We start from the raw sequence: 20,499 nt of genomic DNA, 5'->3' as shown, positions 1-20,499 counted from the left end.
GCATTAGAGAAGAATGCCGCCACCTACTGTATGGTCGGTAAACTATATAAAAACAACATCAATTATAGGCCGGTGAAAAAACCAACATCTTACAAAATAAAATAAAAACCTCCCAATCTTCATTTACATTCATATTCGAGTCACATCCCTACACAGGCTCAGGGGCCTGTGAGGGCGTAACATCCTTTGACAGGATTTCATGCAAAGCCTCTGCTGTAGGCTCACCGAATTCCAATAAACATTCTGCTGCACTCACAATAATTCAAATGGTCTCTGATTTCATCTTTGTTTGTGCTGTGTAGTTTATGACCATTGCAATAAATGCTATCAAGCAAGCTTCTTCTATTCTATGGACACACAGGAAATCTGAATAAGACCAGTTCCTGTGACTCTCACCAATGCCACCTCACCCTATGCATCCCACCATACTCCTCGTGACTTCAAACGGATCCCCCAGGTAACACTGATCCAAAACTCCTACTATAAACAAATCTTGGGATATCTTTGTTTCCATCACAACTTTACTTATTTTGTTTCCTTTCTTTTTCATGACTGTAGCCCACTCCTTATCACTCAAATTTACCTGACCCGCCATCAGTTTTGAACAGAGCATCCATTTCCGTCATCTTCCCTACAATACATATCCTCAATGAGGGAAGATAAGTGAGGTCAGGTCAGTGGGACCATTCTAGCCAATGAGGGCACAACAGGCACAATAAAGTTGTTTTTCTCAAAGTTTTTCACTGTCTTTTTACTGTTTTTTTATTTCTTTACATAACTATTGTTCACCTAATACCTATTTTTTACTTAAAAATTGCACTGTTGGTTAGGGCCTGTAAGTAAGCATTTCGCTGTTGTATTCGGCGCAATTGACAAATAAACGAGATTTGATTTGAATGCCACCTGCAACCACTTATCTCAGTCAATTTTAACAGCCTAAACGTTGAAACTTCTATTCGTTCAAATAAGTCTCACGTAATTCAACACTTTCTCATAGACCTCCATACAAAAAAAAGAGATTAACTCAGATTTAGGGCGGAGTAAATCCTCTGGCTTCGCCTCTTCCTCAACTCGGTCAGTGCTCTCATTGCTCTCTGTCACAAGTTACTTTAAAATAAATCACTCCACTCTCCATCTTTCAATTAAAAAAACCTACAATTTTGAATGTTATCAACATAGGTATATTTTCCCCCTTTCAACCTTCTATAGTTGTACTTGACTTACACAGGATGACAGGATCGAGCCTTCTCATCCGGCAGCCTGCTTCTGTTCAGTCAGTCTAACTGTGGTCTAAATTAATGTCTGTAGATCTACATAAACCTTGTGGGAAAATAAATGGGATTAAAATGTGTTAGTTAGGAAACTGCTGATGTGAGTTCCATTTTGAAAAACCATAGGAACAATGGGTTAAGAGATTCACTTATCTTGATCTTTTAAACAATTTCTGTGCAATATGGTGAAATTCTTTGACTTAAAGGATGTGAAGAAAAATCAAGCATGTCATAAAAATGGGAACACCGCTCTTGCACAATTGAAATGAATACAATCACAGAATGCAAAGAGTATAAATATATTGTTTTTAATATTGAATAATATAGGTCGTATAGAACAACTACATGTCACTCCATACATTAAAGCACAAAAGTGTTACACAATCCAACAGAGAAAATGACCTGTAATAAATACAGAAAAATACAGTACAGGATATGTTTTTTTGAAACTCAGATCTCTATTCAAGAAGAGACCAGGTACATTGTTCCATATTCCTTGCCCCAAAAGTCCCTAAGCCCAAAGCCATAACACTACAACAGGATTTCAGCCTGCTGATGCAGGTTGTCCGGTTGGCCTCGGGCAAGAAACATTTACTGTAACCAAGAGGGGAATACAGAGACAAGAGACAACGTGTTTTGAAAGACAGGAGGAGAAACCAACAAATTCATCTTTGTCCACAAAACACATGGAGGACTTAAGACAATAGAAAATACTATCAATACAACTCTAAAACAAAATTCCCATAAAAATAAAATAATAATTGACAAATGACCTAATTAGTTAGGAATGGGATGGCCCTCTGGGGCTGCTGGGGCCTGTGGACCTCTGGGCTGCTGGGGGCCTCTCCATGATTTGCCTGGACAGTATAGGAGGACCTTAGAGGACTGGGACAGAGATGAAGAGAGCCTTGGGTCAAGTCTGCATACAGCCATATAATTCCCAAGGACTGGGGCAGGGCAGAGATGCTGGTGTCTCAGTAACAGATCTGAAAAAGTGGAAGGAGAGAAAGATTTGTCAGACTTGATTATAGTCTTCTATCAAATGCAAATTCTGTAAGATGGACACATCTTGTTTCCTTGCACACAATAAGAGGACATATTGCTTGAGGGTATAGAGCAGGGATTGACTAGATTCAGGCGCGGGCCAATTTTTTTCTTGAGCGGGTGGTCAGGGGGCAGAAAGAAAAAATAACTGTGCCACAAGCCTGCCAAGAGGCGCAAGCGGTCTAAGGCACTGCAGTGCTTGAGGCATCACAACAGATCCGGGTTTGATCCCGGGCTGTGTCGCAGCCAGCCAGGACCGGGAGACCCATGAGGCAACGCACAATTGGCCTAGCGTCGTCCGGGTAAGGTGAGGGTTTGGCCAGCCGGGATTTCCTTTTCCCATGGCACTCTAGCTACTCCTGTGGCGGGCCGGGCGCATGCACGCTGAGTTGTACTCCGTTTCCTCCGACACATTTGTGCGGCCGGCTTCCGGGTTAAGCAAGCAGTATTTCAAGAAGCAGTGCTGCTTGGCAGGGTCGTGTTTCGGAGGATGCATGGCTCTCGACCTTTGCCTCTTCAGAGTACATATGGGAGTTACAGTGATGGGACAGGACTGTAAACTACCAATTGGATATAATGAAACTGGGGAGAAAAAAGGGGTAAAAAGTAACAACAAAAAAAACAACTGCACCGCAAGAAACCCGAAAAAAATATTTTTGACTAAAATAATAATTTCAAACATTGCATACATTTGTATGCAACCACAGAAAGTATCTCTCTATTACGCGTGGGAACACTTTGGAACACATTTCCAAAATTAAAATCGCTTGGAGCTGATTTGCTGTTGTTTTTACAGTCTTATGTAGAACAATAAAATAAAACATGATAAAACATTTGAAAACGTTTTTTCTAGCTCAGAAAACTTGGGGGGGGGGGGCAAATAAAATCAAAAGAGGGCCACATTTGGGGAACCCTGATATAGAGTATGAGTAGAGTAGAGTATGAGATGGGAGCGACTACACTGTGACACTGATAACACGGTAGCTGAGTCATGTGGGGTAAGGTGCAGGCTCCTCGTTTCATGGGTCTTGTTCATTAGGTACCAAACGGAAGAAAATAAACTTATACAGGGAGGGACGACATGGACTTGTCCAATAAGAAACGCTCATTATTGTTTCCGGATGCAAATCGCTTTAAAGCGACCGTGAACACGGCTACTGACGAGCAGACAGAGCGGTACTCACGGGTCACAGCCTCAGTCCTCTGAAGCAGAACTCCCTTTGACTGGATCCTTCACCCTCATCTGAAAGACACACACACAAAGACACACACGTCAATAAGTAGGATATCTAGGACAACAACAAAGCATTTAGCAAATTTCCGTAAGCTAATGACAAAACCGATAAGACAGTAGTCCATCTCATTCGGAGTTAATTAATGCCAAAGACCAAACAAATGTACAGTACATTACCTCATCCAGCTCTTTTTGGGTCTCCTCTTCGATACGTCGAATGTCCTCCATTGTCAGTCCAATCCATTTATCAATCAAACAGAACAGTTGTCTGTGGAACTTTGTAAACAATCGCTTCTCTTGCTGGAAATCAGAGGGGAATATTTTTTTTTTAAAAGAATTACAAGGAACAAATACTATTAATATCAGCATTTATGATGTGCAACTTGGAGTAACATTTCTATGGCAAATCACTGTCTGGCCACTAGAGGACAGAAAACACTTTGTCTTTACTGTAAACTAGACTTTAGTCACACCCATAGAGACCGTACAGCTTCGGATATATTATTTCTCAGCCAAACGCGTCTACTAGTTTTATCTTCACGGTTTCAGGGCAGAGTCATTTTTCTTTGCATGTACAGTGGGTGATATGAAGGCCCCATAACAGAATATGATGCAAACACTGGAATAATTGACAAGTCTCTTTCTCTTACTGCACCTTCTGAATGAAGTTCTCAATTTTGTTCTGGACCCCCCACCATTTGAAGTTGACTGTGACTAACTTATAGGCGCACATGTGAGGAGAGTTTGTGTTGCTGGGAAGCTCTTTCTGCAGAGGTAAAGACAAAGTTATTACACCCTCAGGCAGAGGCAGAATAGTTCATGACACACATACCGATGGAGCTTCAGAACCAGAATGGAAACAGCCAGAGCCATACAGTATAGTAAGAGTGCCACGGCCAGATTTTAGAACAGGCCATGTTGGCCGCCATTATTTCCGAAATTTGGGTGATATAACAATACAAGAGCACCTCCGACAATTCCCTATGAAATTACCCGTTGTAAACAAACAAAACAGATCAGTGAATTTTACTGACGTTTTTACCGATTAGCATTGGGGAAATGTGTATCCAAGTTGGTACTGTGTTGTGGTGTCAACAAATTGTATATCTGCTTTCACTGTACATCTTCATAGGTTTAGAAAACTATCAGAAATAAACAGCACAATGCGGAAGCATCAATTAACACTTAGCAGCTACTTTGGAGGTGAAATTGTCTCTATCGGAATGTTCAGACAAACACAGCACTGGCCCAAATCTCTAAATATACTGTATGACTCTTGATACAGCTCCTTGTGAAATTAGCTGATGTGAAAAATATGACAACAATGTTGCAATATTGGTTTGGGTAGTACCTTCCAGTTAGGCCCCAGGGGGCCCCTGCCTGTTTTCTCTGATTTGAATATGGCAGGATCTTCTTCTGGTTTATAGTCCTGTGTGGAGCAGAGTGAGCAAATGCGTAAGATGCAAAGATGACAGTGTTTTATTTCATTCTGTTCAGGTAACTGGGTCATATTCATTAGGGCACACCGTTGCAAAACGTAGTAGAACATTTTGTAAATAAAAACAAATGTTAAGAATTACTACAACAACAAAAATTGTGGCAAAGTTCAAACTTGCCACAAAATGTTGCCAGAAGTTTGCAAATGTTTGCCACTAGTGCTGAATCAGCGGGAAACATTTGTCAACAATAATATTTATTGCCAATAGTGGCAAACAGTTCGCCAGAGGTTTTTTCTGGCAAACATTTCGCTCAAGATTGTATTTGAATCTGTGGCAAACCCATAAACATTAAGAGAAAACCTGTGGCAACAATAAATATTGTTGCCATTTCTGTTAAATATTGAGTTCCAAGATGAGAAACCGTTGATGACGACCAGAAACATTTGTTGAAACATTTGTTGAAAAATGGATACCAAGCTATCTAGCTACCTACCAAAGTTGTCTGGTGAGTGTCTTATTACTTGCTAATAAACTCTTAAATAGTTTAAGCTAATTGATGCCTGGTAAGCAATGTCATGTTTTATGGGATAAAGTGAAACATTTTGTTGCTAGCTAGCTAGATCAGATTCAATCTGTCAGCGTCACTGACTGGCTAGCTAGCGATGATAGCGTTCATATTTTTCACAATTGATGTGATAGCTAGCTATCTAGCTATCTTCGTTTCTGTCTTTTAGCTAATACCAATAATATGCATGTCAATATGCTAGTTTCACTGTTCAGTAGCATGTTAGCTACCACAACAGCTAAGGTAGCAACACGAGCTGACTTGACATCAAAGCAAAACTTCACTTTTAGAGATGGATTACTTTAATCTGCTTGAAAATCTATGGCAAGACCTGACAATGGTTGTCTAGCAATGATAAACAACCAAATTTGGCAGAGCTTGAAGAATTTTGAAAATAATAAAACGATTGGAAAATGTTGCACAATCCAGGTGTGGAAAGCTCTTTGAGATTTACCCAGAAAGACACAGCTGTAATCGCAGCCAAATGTGATTCTAACATGTATTGACTCAGGGGGTTGAATACTTTTCTAATCAAGATATACAACATTTTACAAATGTTAGAATTCTTTTTCCACTTTGACATTACAGAGTATTTTGTGTAGATCGTTGACAAAAATCAATTTTAATCCCACTTTGTAACAAAATGTGGAAAAAGTCAAGCCGTGTGAATACTGTCTGAAGGCACTGTAGTGCATTTAGTATGTTTAGTTCTCTGTGAGAAGCAAGTTCATTTTAATGTGTATGTGATTTGGTTTATGTAGATACAACATTTCAATGTTGTGAATACACAAAGTAATCAAAAACCTAATCTAATTTGCATATTCATAATCAGTTTGAAGCAATTTTGCGGGCAAATAGTAGAAAGTTCACCACAAGTTTCCCGTAATTGTTTGCCAGAAGTTCACAAGTCGCCTCAAAATTTGTCGCAACAGTTGGCCACAAAACTAATTTCATTTGAAAATATGAGCTGTCCGCAAATTTGCCAAAGATTTGCCACAACTGTTTGCCAGAAGCCTGCTTTCTCGGTAAGGGAATTTCTATTGGACTAGTTCAGGTAGTCCCTCCCTGTTTCAGTCCCTTTTTTCCCCCTCAATTTACTGCCTTGAGTACAACCCTGATCCGTCTGGGTTTAGAAAAGTAAGAGAGTTTAAAGCATGCTTATTACTAATAATAAGTTGCTAGTACATTCTCACGGATCCATCACTGCTCTCACCTTGGCATCCACTTGGGTTTTGTCAGCGATGTCAATGTAGACTACTTCAGTCTTCTTCCATTGCTCTGGGTCTAGTCCGTGCACCTATGCAGGGAATCATTTATAGTAAGTTACCAACTTCAAGAGCGAAGAATGCCTCTCTAGTAGTCACTACATAGACCAGGTATAACATGCAGGGTTGTGGACCAATTTAAATCCACTCGTTTCAGGAAATGAACTGAAATTGCAATTCTAAATCCAATTTCAAAGGGAAATTGAATTGAAATAGAATTGACCCCAACCCTGATAACAGAGCACTTTGATACATTGTGTAAATGTTGATTCAGTGTCATACCCAACAAAGCAGGTCTGAGAACAGCAACAACAAAGATGCACAAGAGAAGGGTTTCTGTGTCCTTTCACAAAGTGAGTGGATGGACACAAATGACGTCAGTGGAATTAAATGTGTCTGACATGACGTCAATGGAAGAGTCGGACAGATACAGTAAAAGGGGAAATGGTCGAATTAAAGGACGAATTAACTGAATTAGATGTGCTGGAGGTCCATGGCTGACATGGTACGCATTCAGACTCATGACATTAGCTGCTCACTCACATTGTCCTGATCCCCCATGTCGGGCTTGTGCCACGTCTCAATTTTAATCAGAAAATTGTCCTTCATGTATTCATTCTGTGGGAGGAAGGAAGAGCAATACATAAGAACAAGATCAGTGTCAAGTGAGCAACGCATACTGGGTTCAAACACGATTTGAAATCATGTCAAATACTTGATCTGTGCTCGATTGAGCACGCCCGGCTTAATCAATCAATAGAATAGTCCCTAACCTGTAAACCCCACCCATCTGGTAATCTATGTAGGCTAAAGCAAACGTTCAAATGATTTGAAAGATTTCAAACCCAGGTCTCAAACAGAGTCTGTAATATATGGACTGTTAGTGATTACAACTTAAGGGATACATTAGATAAGAGCAGTGGTACAAGTAACAACAGCTGAAAGAGTCACATAAGCACACACAACAGTGGTGGGAAAAGTACCCAATTGTCATACTTGAGTAAAAGTAAAGAAACCTTAATAGAAAATGACTCCAATAAAAGTGAGTCACTCACTAAAATACTACTTGAGTAAAAGTCTAAAAGTACTTGGTTTTAAATATACTTAAGTATCAAAAGTAAATGTAATCGCTAAAACATACTTAATAATCAAAGGTGAAAGTATAAATCAAATTCCTTATATTAAGCCAACCAGGCAGCAACATTTCCTTTTTTTCTTTCTTTTATTGGATTGGACCATTTTCCTGTCCTGCTAAGCATTCCAAATGTAACGAATCACCACCCTCCTAACCTAGAAGTTAGTTACACAGATGACAACCAAATTCACTTTGACTGAAGGACATTAGCTTCTTTAAATGTTTTCCTGTGCTGCTGGCATCACCGAATTACTGAATTAACATGACAAAATGACCTTTATGTTTTGTGTCAAGGAAGATGTATGGAGTAAAAAGTACATTATTTTCTTTAGGAATGTAGTGAAGTAAAAGATGTCAAAAATATAAATAGTAAAGTACAGACACCCCCAAAAAACGACTTAAGTAGTACTTAAAAGTATTTTTACTTAAGTACTTAACACCACTGACACACACGGACGCTGGCGAAACCAGTGTCAGTCTTTCTTTTCGTTAATGATTTAATTAGGCAAGTCAGTTCAGAACAAATTCTTATTTACAATGATGGCCTACACCGCCCAAACCTGGACGACGCTGGGCCAATTGTGCGCCGCCCTATGGGACTCCCAATTACGGTTGTGATACAGCCTGGATTCGAACCGGTGTGTCTGTAGTAACGCCTCAAGCACTGAGATGCAGTGCCTTAGACCGCTGCGTCACTCGGGAGCCCCAAGTGTTAAGTCAGCCCCATCCGCTTCTCTTCTTTCCTTTTGACAGGCAAGGTTACCAGCTCCTCTTTCACCATGTTTACAGCTGAATAGTGTGCAAGTAAACAGCAACATACTGTATGTGTAAATGTATAGAAGAAAACAGTACTCACTGTAATAACTGCAATAGGGGAAGGGATGGACATGAGGAGACAGAGAGTAAACAATGTTTAGGGGAACAGATGCTATCAAAATAATATCTCAATGGTTGCACATTTGCTTGAAACTTCCTGCCAACCAAACTGATAAGACGTATGTATGTATGTATGTATGTATGTATATATGTATGTATGTATACACACACATATATAGACAGACAGACATAGACAAACAGGACAACAGTTGTCCTGTTGGAAGGTGAGCCTTTGCCCCAGTCTGTGGTCCTAAGCACTTTGGAGCAGGTTTTCACCAAAGATCTCTCTGTACTTTGCTCCGTTCATCTTTTCCTCCATCCTTACTAGTCTCCCAGTCCCTGCCGCTGAAAACATTCCCACAGCATGATGCTGCCACCAAGCTTTACCGTAGGGATGGTGCCAGGTTTCCTCTAGATGTGACGCTTGGCATTCAGGCCAAAAAGTTCAATCTTGGTTTCATCAGACCAGAGAATCTTGTATCTCATGGTCTCGGGGTCCTTTAGGTACCTTTTGGCAAACTCCCAAGTGAGCTGTCATGTGGCTTTTACTGAGGAGTGGCTTCTGTCTGGTCACTCTACCATAAAGGCCTGATTGGTGGAGTGCTGCAGAGATGGTTGTCCTTCTGGAAGGTACTCCCATCTCCACAGAGGAACTCTGGAGCTGTGTCAAGAGTGACCATCGGGTTCTTGGTCACTTCCCTGACCAAGGCCCTTCTCCCTTAATTGCTCAGTTTGTCCGGGCGGCCAGCTCTAGGAAGAGTCTTGATGTTTCCAAACATCTTCCATTTAAGAAGGCCACTGTGTTCTTGGGGACCTTCAAACGCTGCAGAATTTGTTTTGGTACCCTTCCCCAGATCTGTGCTTCGACACAATCCTCTCTCGGCCCTCCACGGACAATTCCTTCGACCTCATAGCTTGGTTTTTGCTCTGACATGCACTGTCAACTGTGAGACCTTATATAGACAGGCGTGTGCCTTTCCAAATCATGTCTAATCAATTGAATTTATCACAGGTGGACTCCAATCAAGTTGTAGAAACATCTCAAGGATGATCAATGGAAACAGGATGCACTTGAGCGTAATTTCAGGTCTCATAGCAAAAGGTCTGAATACTTATGTAAATAAGGGGGAGGGTTATGCATATATAAAAACCTGTTTTTGTTTTATGATTATAGGGTACTGTGTGTGAGTTGATGAGGAAAAAAATCAAATGTAATCAATTATAGAATAAGGCTGTAACGTAACAAAATGTGGAAAAAGTCAAGGGGTCTGAATACTTTCCGAAGGCACTGTACACTATTAATACCCTGGCTATTAATGTCTGGCTATAGGTTCAGACATTACAAAGATTCCAATAGCATGTCCTCACAGTGCTGGCTGCTAGCATGTATGGCCGAGTTAATTATTCAACATCTTCTGTCTCTACAGAAGGGGTAGGTAAACAAAGGGCAGGGGACTTACCCGTCCGACAGTAGGGGTAAGCATTCCAGGCCTTCTCGTGGATGTTAAGAGCAGTTGATGGTGCCAGAATGCGCACATAGTTTGGCACTTTACTGCAGAGAGAAAGGAAGATATTATTATGGGGTCGATCCATATGAATTCAATCACTTTTTGACCACATCCATCGCACCCAAATGAACACACCTATTTGAACAAAACTCTCCACATGCTTGCCCATGGTAGAAGTGGTGAGAAAGTGATTTTTTGGCCCTAAATGCAAAAACATTCAGGAGATAGACGTGCTCAAAGTTCACCCTATTTGTATAGCCCACCCTACCATGAGGGATCTGTATCTTCAACACTACCGGCGAACAGTGGGTTAACTGCCATGTTCAGGGGCAGAATGACAGCTTTTTACCTTGTCAGCTCGGGGATTCGATCCAGCAACCTTTCGGTTACTGGCCCAACGCTCTAACCACTAGGCTCCATCCACCTGACAGGTGTGGCATATCAAGAAGCTGACTAAACAGCAGGATCATTACACAGGTGCACCTTGTGCTGGGGACAATAAAAGGACACTTTCAAATGTGCAATTTTGTCACACAACACAATGCCACAGGTGTCAAGTTGAGGGATCATGCAATTGGCACGCTGACTGCAGGAATGTCCGCCAGAGCTGTTGCCAGAGAATTAAATATTAATTTCTCTACCATAAGCTACCTCCAACATCGTTTTAGAGAATTTGGCAGTACGTCCAACAGGCCACACAACCGCAGACCATATGTAAACACAGCAGCCCAGAAACTCCACATCCGGCTTCTTCACCTGTGGGATCGTCTGATGGGGTGGGGGTGGGGGAAACTCATTCTGATTGGCTGGGCCTGGTTCCGCAGTGGGAGCCCATGGCTGCACCAATGCCCAGGCATGTGAAATCCATAGATTAGGGCCTAATGAATTCATTTAAATTGACAAATTTCCTTATATGAACTATAACTCAGTAATATATTTGAAATTGTTGCATGTTGCATTTATATTTTTGTTCAGTATAATTTGAAAGCTTAAAAAAAAAATGTAATGATGATTTTTATGTACTGTATAAAGGGGCAATCTGCAATTGAAATAAAATGACCACCACACCAATTTTTCAGAAACTGAGGGATGGAGCTGGAGAAATGTAACCACTCAAATTCATAGTTTTAACCATGTGGGTGGTGTGGGTGGGTGGTTGCGAGTAGGTGGGTAGATGGATGGATGAATGGGTGGGTGGGTAGATGGATGAATGGGTGGACCAATCGTACCTGTGCAGGTGATATATCTTGTGGGTGTACTGGCCCTTCTCTCCGTCCTTCTCATAGGGTTCATTCTTCAGCACCTCCACCCCTTCTCCTCCACCCGTCTCATTCTTACTGGTCTCAGCCACAGAGTACAGCTGACCCACTTGGTACTGTGGAGAGGAAGACAGAGGAGTGAGCTACAGTTACACAGACTAAATCATCCCCATTGTTCACACGTTGCATTAACAGACAGCTGCAACCACTTCAGTGGGCACAAATGTGAGGGAAATTCATTCAGGAACAAGGGGGATTGTATTAACTCAGTTCCCCACATTCACATCCCTGACCATTCACGTCTCAGAGCACCTGGACAGGGACAGTTTTCTGTTTCCACCGCCGGACGTTCCTTGAGCATTTAGCCCAGACAGACACCGACTTCAGCATAACAGTTTAACAGCATAACAGCAAACATAAGGAACATCCTGTAATAGCCTTCAGATGACAGTCTCTCTGCCAACAACTCCCACATTGGCTGCTCGCCAGTGATGTGAGGATGTTGAGCTCTGTCGAAGACATTTGGCAGGTTGATTACAGTCTCCAACTCTGCTGTCCCAGCCTAGGCAGCACACCCCATCCATCCACCAGCACAGGCCTTGAGTCACTCAGCAGCAGTCGATGACGTGGAACGAGACCATTGGCTGCTGTGTGCAGCGTGACTACAATAACGTTGTGCTGGAACGTGGCCACTGTGTGTCAGGGAGCTAGTGACTCACAGGGAACTGGTGACTCACTTGCTACACATGAACACTACTCAGCAACCAACAGCAAATTGAAAATTAAAATCACAGACTAGCCTTCCAATTACAGGGCATTAGTGCGCCCGTGGTGGGGTTTTAAGTGCAGTGTGTATGGTTGGTAGTTCGTACCGGGCTGATTTGATGAGATGCTTTCAACAGGTGAAACAGCTCTGTTTGGAAGAAGAGGCGGGTATGAAATCACATCCTCTACCAAATAGAGTTATTTTGGTGGCTCCATCTCATGCGCAAGTGGGTGGTTAGGAATGTGACAACACGTGTAAAACCAGTGTTTCATCTATTGTCCCCCTAAGTGTGTGTGACTCATCTGGCCATCTTCCTCTGGCTGGCCAAGGAAGTTTTAAAGGTACGGCCTATTTTATACAGAGAAATTGGCATAGTATGCAATTTAACCAATCACAGCCCCCCTTTTACTTGTATCATTGCACATCCTGCAAATCATCAGCTGAGTCCAACCATTTTGAATCCATTTTTATAAGTAAAAGTAGCAGAGACCCCACTCTGCAACTTTGATATGCATCTAGAGTATATTGTGTTCAACAATATATTTAAACATTTGCCAAATCCATAAAGGTTTATTTTCAATAATGATGTTTAGATTCTTCAATATACCTACTTAATATTCCTACATTTATGTAAGAAATCTGTTATTTAAATCAAAATACTATTCATATTACAAAGCAAGCAGTAAAGCTTTATATGACACCACCTTTGGTTTTGTAGCACCTACAGATGAAACATTATGGAGTATTAAAGGAGGCCTGGGTATGGCCAAAATATCACAAATATTCCAACTTCAATGAATTATGCATAAAGATACAATTGTCAAATATATTTCAACAATCCTTCCTCCAAAAGGACCCTTCTATGGATACAATTGTGAAAATCCCCAAAACATGGCATTCTGAACTAAATTTCATGATGAATGTATGTAAGGTCATGAATGGAATATAGAGTTATGATCCTTGATACGTGATATTAATTGGGGAATTAATTAGCACGTTTTCTGTAGAACATTGGTCTTTTAGAAACTACAACTCCCTATTAGGTCGCACAGTTCGGGCATGATCTGATTTATCTCAAGAGAAACTGCAGCGCTATGTGCGCATTGAGCTCACAGACAAAAAAAAGTGAACGAAATGGAATTCAAATAATTGAACCGTCGTCAGTCAATTTGTTGTTTAAAAACCAAAAAAAAGAAACATTTCGGTTAATCGAAAGATTAATATTCCTTGCTGTCATACCTGCTTACAGGGGTAAGGAAATCAAAGTAATTTTGTAATTTGGGTGAACTATCCCTTTAACAAGTTCTTCAAACTTTTTCCACCTAATAGCAGGAACAGCACCATCTAGTGGTCAGACCTGGTAATACCAGGATGTAGGATGGGCCATAAACCTAACAACTTAAATGACACATTTCTCTGAACAGGGGGGGAAAAAACATCAACAAATTCACTGAGAATACATTACATAGGACGAAGAAACAATACTCAGAGCTGCAGCTCCATACTACTTGTCAGACATTGAGAACTGATACTGGGATGGGATTGGTGTGGGGTCTGTTAACCATTTCTCTGGATTCCTCATGGTTTGCTCATTGTTAGAAAAAAGTTTGGTCCAAATCGGATGTCAGGTACTATATTTATTGAATATTATATGAATTAAATTGGCCCATTTGGGTGCAATAAATTAGCTTAATTTCTCAGAGATTATACTATATTTCAACAAAATAATGTTGCAGGACTGCTAATCCTATCCGTTTCGAATTACAGAAATGATTTCAGAACAATCGGAGATGGTGGGTGTTCTGGCTTGCTGAAATGACATGGAACGACCCACAACTAATGACTTCAACTGCAAAGCTTCAGTCAGAATACGGTGCTCTGTTATAATTAACATGGCTAATAGTTTCTGACAATGTCTGACCTGAATGTGTGTGGCTGGCTAAGCATAATGGAAACCATGCCAACTGCCCGCACACACACGCCCCATACACACACACATGCCCCCCACACACACATCATCATAAAAAGGCATGTACAAACAGGAACTTCAAGGATAGAGGAACATACTGCAGATAAACTGCCCTGATTCCTCAAGAGCATAGGCATGCTAGATAATGGGTTAGCCCCAGGAATGTTCCACTGGTGTATACGGCACATTTATAGGGCTAGCTAATGGTTGAGCTCAATTTGACGGTCGCATCAGAACACGAGAATGTAGCTTAACCAGCTCGATTTGTGACTTGAAGCAAGAGTTTAAGACACAAAGAAATGACACTCAGTCAGTACTTACTTCTTCCACAGATATGGGGAGGACGACTCGACTAGAAGAGAGAGAGAGAGAGCGCAACATCACAACACATTTAAACACCAACTACACCTGCAGCTCATGACTAATGTCATTGCTCATTTAACTTATCACTTGATTTATTAGTTCGACTGACAATTCTCTGACATTAACTTCTAATACTAAGCTAATCAAAACAAGTTTAGCCTAATAGAGCTGGGACGATAAACCAAAAATGAATCGATACCGACCATACTGGATCACTTATCGCAGGCATTTTGCTGATATCAATCATTACAATAAGTAGGCTGTACTAGAGAAATGTGAAGTTTGAAATAAAATAAGTTTGCTAATATGGGTGACTGTTAATGGGACAAGAGATGGTTACAACCATCAAACTAGTAGCGGTAGTTTAAATGATCATAAAATGTGGTGCACATGAATGTTCTATTTTTCATTATTGCCTCAAGACAGGCAATTTGTCGCGTTATGGCTTTTTGACCATATTGGCCAGCTCTACCTACCAACTATAAACATTGCAACATGCTACTGACGCTAGCTGTAATATTGTCATGGAGGAAATTGAAGCCAGGTGTAGATCTCTACTGTCAGAAAACAATTAGGTTTGTCCCGATCCTCTGTCCGTATACAATAGGCAATAACCACCACTTGTTCCCAGTCTAAGCAGCCCTGAATATTTCATTATAACATATATGGGTGTAATGGGAGCCCAGACAGGCACCATACTAATTATACGGTATTGATACAGGCAGGTTTGGGGCATCAGGATGACACGTTGATATGGCAGTTGTTGACTCTAGTAACCAATGAGTTAGATGACATGGCATGCAAGTGTATACTTGGCATACGAGTGGATAAAGGCACACCCTTCTATGTGTTTTAGTAGGCCTGATGATGCATGGGAGGATTATAATTCAAGTTATAGTTACAATGTTAAAGTGGCACTTTGTAAGTTAAGCTCATTGACAATACATTTCCAATTTGGCCAATGTGTTAATTAATATTTTACTTGATGAATTCATTCAATGAGTATGTCCATACAGGGAGGACACAGGCAACAAGCAGTCAATAGCCCTCTCCATTGACAAACTTGACAGCTTGCACGTGTTTTTCGGATTCCCAAATAGTAAGTAGGCAATAGTAGACTAACAGAGGAAAACACTATAAACGAATAGAGCAGGATAACTGTCACGCAAGGAATTTTGCCAATGTTTGCCTGTGTATGACAGCGCATCCATCGTTCTCCTGCGCAACACGTTTTGACTAAACAGCATATATTTTCAAACATTTTTACTTACAATTCTTTAATGAGCATTTTTGCAGTGTTGTCCGTGGATATGCAGCATTCAGATTCCTAGTTTACTGGTAAAAACTCCAAATCGGCCCCTGTATGTTTGACCCGCTGCGCCCCACGGTCTCCGCGGTTTTGCGCTCCTATTTTTCTTTAATTCACTTCCTGACAGACGCCGAAAGGGGCGCGGCGTCCTGGTGGCGACCACACCTCCAGTCAGTAACCCAGTAACCACCCTTATGCTAAACAAAACATACAAACTTGATACAGGCACACTATTTATTGTCCATTGTTTGCGCTGATCACACACACATTCTTATTTCTAATGACAGAGGTGAGATTATTTTTTCTTATGCCTGGATTGTACCACATGCCACATAGAGGCATGCACTGTAGATAGCCTACTTATGTAAAACTTTCGGCTCTTCACCTGAAATCTACCTAGGTCCAATGTTGTTGTTTTTTAAAAGTAAAGTACATTGGTTTGTAAGTTGTTTCACCTGTCACAGTGGTTCAGTTTCACTGAGACCAAATGTTATTCCAGTTCTCCTGGTTTCACTCTTCATTCAGGTTTATTGGCTGTGACAGTTGGTGGAGGGTGAACCCAGTAACACCCTGTGTTTTCTTGTGTTGGTCTGTTGGAACAGGTTAGTAGCAACCCCAGCAAGTCAAACTAGTGGCTCAGCCTTCAATAAGCCCGAGCAAGACTAGAGCAACACAAAGAATCCATCCATTCCAGACCTACCTTAATCCACTATCAAGGTCAGGTCAGGAGCAACATGAAACTGTGGATGCTACTATTGTCAACCACCTATGCCAACGTCATCTCACTGTAAGTCAGAGGAGGCTGGTGGGGGGAGCTATAGGAGGACGGGCTCATTGTAATGTCTGGAATGGAATTAAACACCTCAAACATATGGAAACCACATTTGACTCCATTCCATTTATCCCTTTTCAACAATTCCAATGAGCCTGTCTTCCTATAGCTCCTCCCACCAGTCTTCACTGCTCTACTTGTGTTAAACACTCCCATTACCGTAATGATTTTAGGTGAGAGTTGAAAACATGCATTGTTACAGAATTATGCTTTTCACGTGAAGGTTAATGTTTACTTGAATTACCCCACAGCAATTAATCCCCAGTGATCAAGCAATTTTCAAAACTGCCTAACTGTTTTTTTGGGGATCGCGTTGTTCTTTTTTTAGGTATCACTTCAAGTGTCCTGCACCAGAAACATCCAGTTCTCACTCCAACTCTCTTAGTAGGTGTGTTAACGACACCCAAGACTAAATCGTTTGAATTGGGCGTCTGAGATTGGGTGTCGTATTAAACTGTAATATCCTGTCCTCTGGTGGAGACTCGAGACTCAGCAGCATTACTTTATAATGAAACACCTCCTTTATCAGTAAAAGCCCTTTTTCTTTTGGGAAATTTGCCAGCCCTTACAGACATGATTAATGTAATCATGTCAGCCCTTACAGACATGATTAATGTAATCATGTCAGCCCTTACAGACATGATTAATGTAATGTTGCCAGCCATTACAGACATGATTAATGTAATGTTGTCAGCCATTACAGACATGATTAATGTAATCATGTCAGCCCTTACAGACATGATTAATGTAATCATGTCAGCCCTTACAGACATGATTAATGTAATGTTGCCAGCCCTTACAGACATGATTAATGTAATGTTGCCAGCCCTTACAGACATGATTAATGTAATGTTGTCAGCCCTTACAGACATGATTAATGTAATGTTGTCAGCCCTTACAGACATGATTAATGTAATCATGTCAGCCCTTACAGACATGATTAATGTAATCATGTCAGCCCTTACAGACATGATTAATGTAATGTTGTCAGCCCTTACAGACATGATTAATGTAATCATGTCAGCCCTTACAGACATGATTAATGTAATGTTGTCAGCCCTTACAGACATGATTAATGTAATCATGTCAGCCCTTACAGACATGATTAATGTAATCATGTCAGCCCTTACAGACATGATTAATGTAATGTTGTCAGCCCTTACAGACATGATTAATGTAATCATGTCAGCCCTTACAGACATGATTAATGTAATCATGTCAGCCCTTACAGACATGATTAATGTAATGTTGCCAGCCCTTACAGACATGATTAATGTAATGTTGCCAGCCCTTACAGACATGATTAATGTAATCATGTCAGCCCTTACAGACATGATTAATGTAATGTTGCCAGCCCTTACAGACATGATTAATGTAATCATGTCAGCCCTTACAGACATGATTAATGTAATCATGTCAGCCCTTACAGACATGATTAATGTAATGTTGTCAGCCCTTACAGACATGATTAATGTAATCATGTCAGCCCTTACAGACATGATTAATGTAATGTTGTCAGCCCTTACAGACATGATTAATGTAATCATGTCAGCCCTTACAGACATGATTAATGTAATCATGTCAGCCCTTACAGACATGATTAATGTAATGTTGCCAGCCCTTACAGACATGATTAATGTAATGTTGCCAGCCCTTACAGACATGATTAATGTAATCATGTCAGCCCTTACAGACATGATTAATGTAATGTTGCCAGCCCTTACAGACATGATTAATGTAATGTTGCCAGCCATTACAGACATGATTAATGTAATCATGTCAGCCCTTACAGACATGATTAATGTAATGTTGCCAACCCTTACAGACATGATTAATGTAATGTTGCCAGCCATTACAGACATGATTAATGTAATGTTGCCAGCCCTTACAGACATGAATAATGTAATCATGTCAGCCCTTACAGACATGATTAATGTAATGTTGCCAGCCCTTACAGACATGATTAATGTAATGTTGCCAGCCCTTACAGACATGATTAATGTAATCATGTAATCCCTTACAGACATGATTAATGTAATGTTGCCAGCCCTTACAGACATGATTAATGTAATGTTGCCAGCCCTTACAGACATGATTAATGTAATCATGTAATCCCTTACAGACATGATTCATGTAATGTTGCCAGCCCTTACAGACATGATTAATGTAATGTTGTCAGCCCTTACAGACATGATTAATGTAATCATGTCAGCCCTTACAGACATGATTAATGTAATCATGTCAGCCCTTACAGACATGATTAATGTAATGTTGCCAGCCATTACAGACATGATTAATGTAATGTTGTCAGCCCTTACAGACATGATTAATGTAATGTTGTCAGCCATTACAGACATGATTAATGTAATGTTGTCAGCCATTACAGACATGATTAATGTAATCATGTCAGCCCTTACAGACATGATTAATGTAATGTTGTCAGCCATTACAGACATGATTAATGTAATGTTGTCAGCCATTACAGACATGATTCATGTAATGTTGCCAGCCCTTACAGACATGATTAATGTAATGTTGCCAGCCATTACAGACATGATTAATGTAATGTTGCCAGCCATTACAGACATGATTAATGTAATGTTGCCAGCCCTTACTGACATGATTAATGTAACTCATCCTAGAATCACAAACTTTTACAGATGCACATTCGAGAGCATCCTGTCGGGCTGTATCACCGCCTGGTACGGCAACTGCTCCGCCCACAACTGCGAGGCTCTCCAGAGGGTGGTGCGGTCTGCACAACGCATCACCGGGAGAAAACTACCTGCCCTCCAGGACACCTACAGCACCCGATGTCACAGGAAGGCCAAAAAGATCAAAGACAACAACCACCCGAGCCATTGCCTGTTCACCCCGCTATCATCCAGAAGGCGAGGTCAGTACAGGTGCATCAAAGCAGGGACCGAGAGAGTGAAAAACAGCTTCTATCTCAAGGCCATCAGACTGTTAAACAGCCATCACTAACATAGAGTGGCTGCTGCCAACATACAGGCTCAAATATCTTGCTACTTTAATAAATGTAATAAATGTATTTAATAAAGGTATCACTAGTCACTTTTAATAACAGCACTTTGATCATGTCTACATATCCTACATTACTCATCTCATATGTATATACTGTATTCTACACCATCTACTGCATCTTGCCTATGCCACAAGGCCATCGCTCATCCATATGTACATATTCTTATTCATCCCTTTACATCTGTGTGTATAAGGTAGTCATTGTGAATTTGTTCGATTACTTGTTAGATATTGCTGCACTGTCGGGAACTAGAAGCACAAGCATTTCGCTGCACTCGCATTAACATCTGCTAACCATGTGTATTTGACCAATAAAATTTGATGTGATGATTTGATTTGATCCTGACCACAAAAAAATGTGGCTAAAATGAAATCCACAATAGCCTAACCCTGAGAAGTGGGATTTCCCCCTAGGATGGTTGGATTTAGGAGAGGTGGCATCTGCAGGCTTCCTCCACTTAAAGCAGACCATCTGTTTTCTTCTGTCCATTATATTGCACACAGCTGTAACGTGGGATATGTCATTCATAATATAGGTTATTTAACACATTTTGCATTAATAGTGATTGACAATCCACCACACTTTGAGGAAACGTGCAAAAACATCAAACAAGGTCAA

The 20,499-nt window shown here is 40.8% G+C and overlaps 1 protein-coding gene across 2 annotated transcripts; it reads right to left on the bottom strand.

Moving 5' to 3' along the window:
• Positions 1–1,563: 1,563 nt before the first annotated feature.
• LOC110507528 (phosphatidylinositol transfer protein alpha isoform) lies at positions 1,564–16,610 on the bottom strand. Of its 2 annotated transcripts, XM_021587571.3 has the most exons (12): positions 15,966–16,610; positions 14,653–14,683; positions 11,567–11,712; positions 10,290–10,381; positions 8,810–8,817; positions 7,362–7,436; positions 6,767–6,850; positions 4,901–4,978; positions 4,205–4,315; positions 3,727–3,849; positions 3,500–3,558; positions 1,564–2,257 (listed from the first exon to the last, which is right to left on the bottom strand). In XM_021587571.3, exons 1-11 carry the CDS (start codon positions 15,980–15,982, stop codon positions 3,511–3,513), a joined length of 813 nt encoding a protein of 270 aa, XP_021443246.1. In that variant the 5' UTR covers positions 15,983–16,610; the 3' UTR covers positions 1,564–2,257; positions 3,500–3,510. The 2 variants fall into 2 exon arrangements, with proteins under 2 accessions (XP_021443246.1, XP_090080583.1); XM_090224457.1 differs by lacking the exon at positions 8,810–8,817.
• Between the last annotated feature and the right edge of the window lie 3,889 nt (positions 16,611–20,499).

Source organism: Oncorhynchus mykiss, chromosome 27 (assembly GCF_057628025.1).
Source record: "Oncorhynchus mykiss isolate SJ-2025 chromosome 27, ASM5762802v1, whole genome shotgun sequence".
NCBI lineage: Eukaryota > Metazoa > Chordata > Actinopteri > Salmoniformes > Salmonidae > Oncorhynchus > Oncorhynchus mykiss.
This window is presented reverse-complemented; position numbering and strand designations above follow the sequence as displayed.

Bases quoted from the DNA above. Each gene is read 5' to 3' on its own strand.
- LOC110507528 (XM_021587571.3), bottom strand. The intron at 10,382-11,566 runs GTACGATTGGTC...TTCTCTCTGCAG, and splicing joins AAGATATATCACCTGCACAG to TAAAGTGCCAAACTATGTGC. The intron at 6,851-7,361 runs GTGAGTGAGCAG...TTCCCTGCATAG, and splicing joins ACATGGGGGATCAGGACAAT to GTGCACGGACTAGACCCAGA.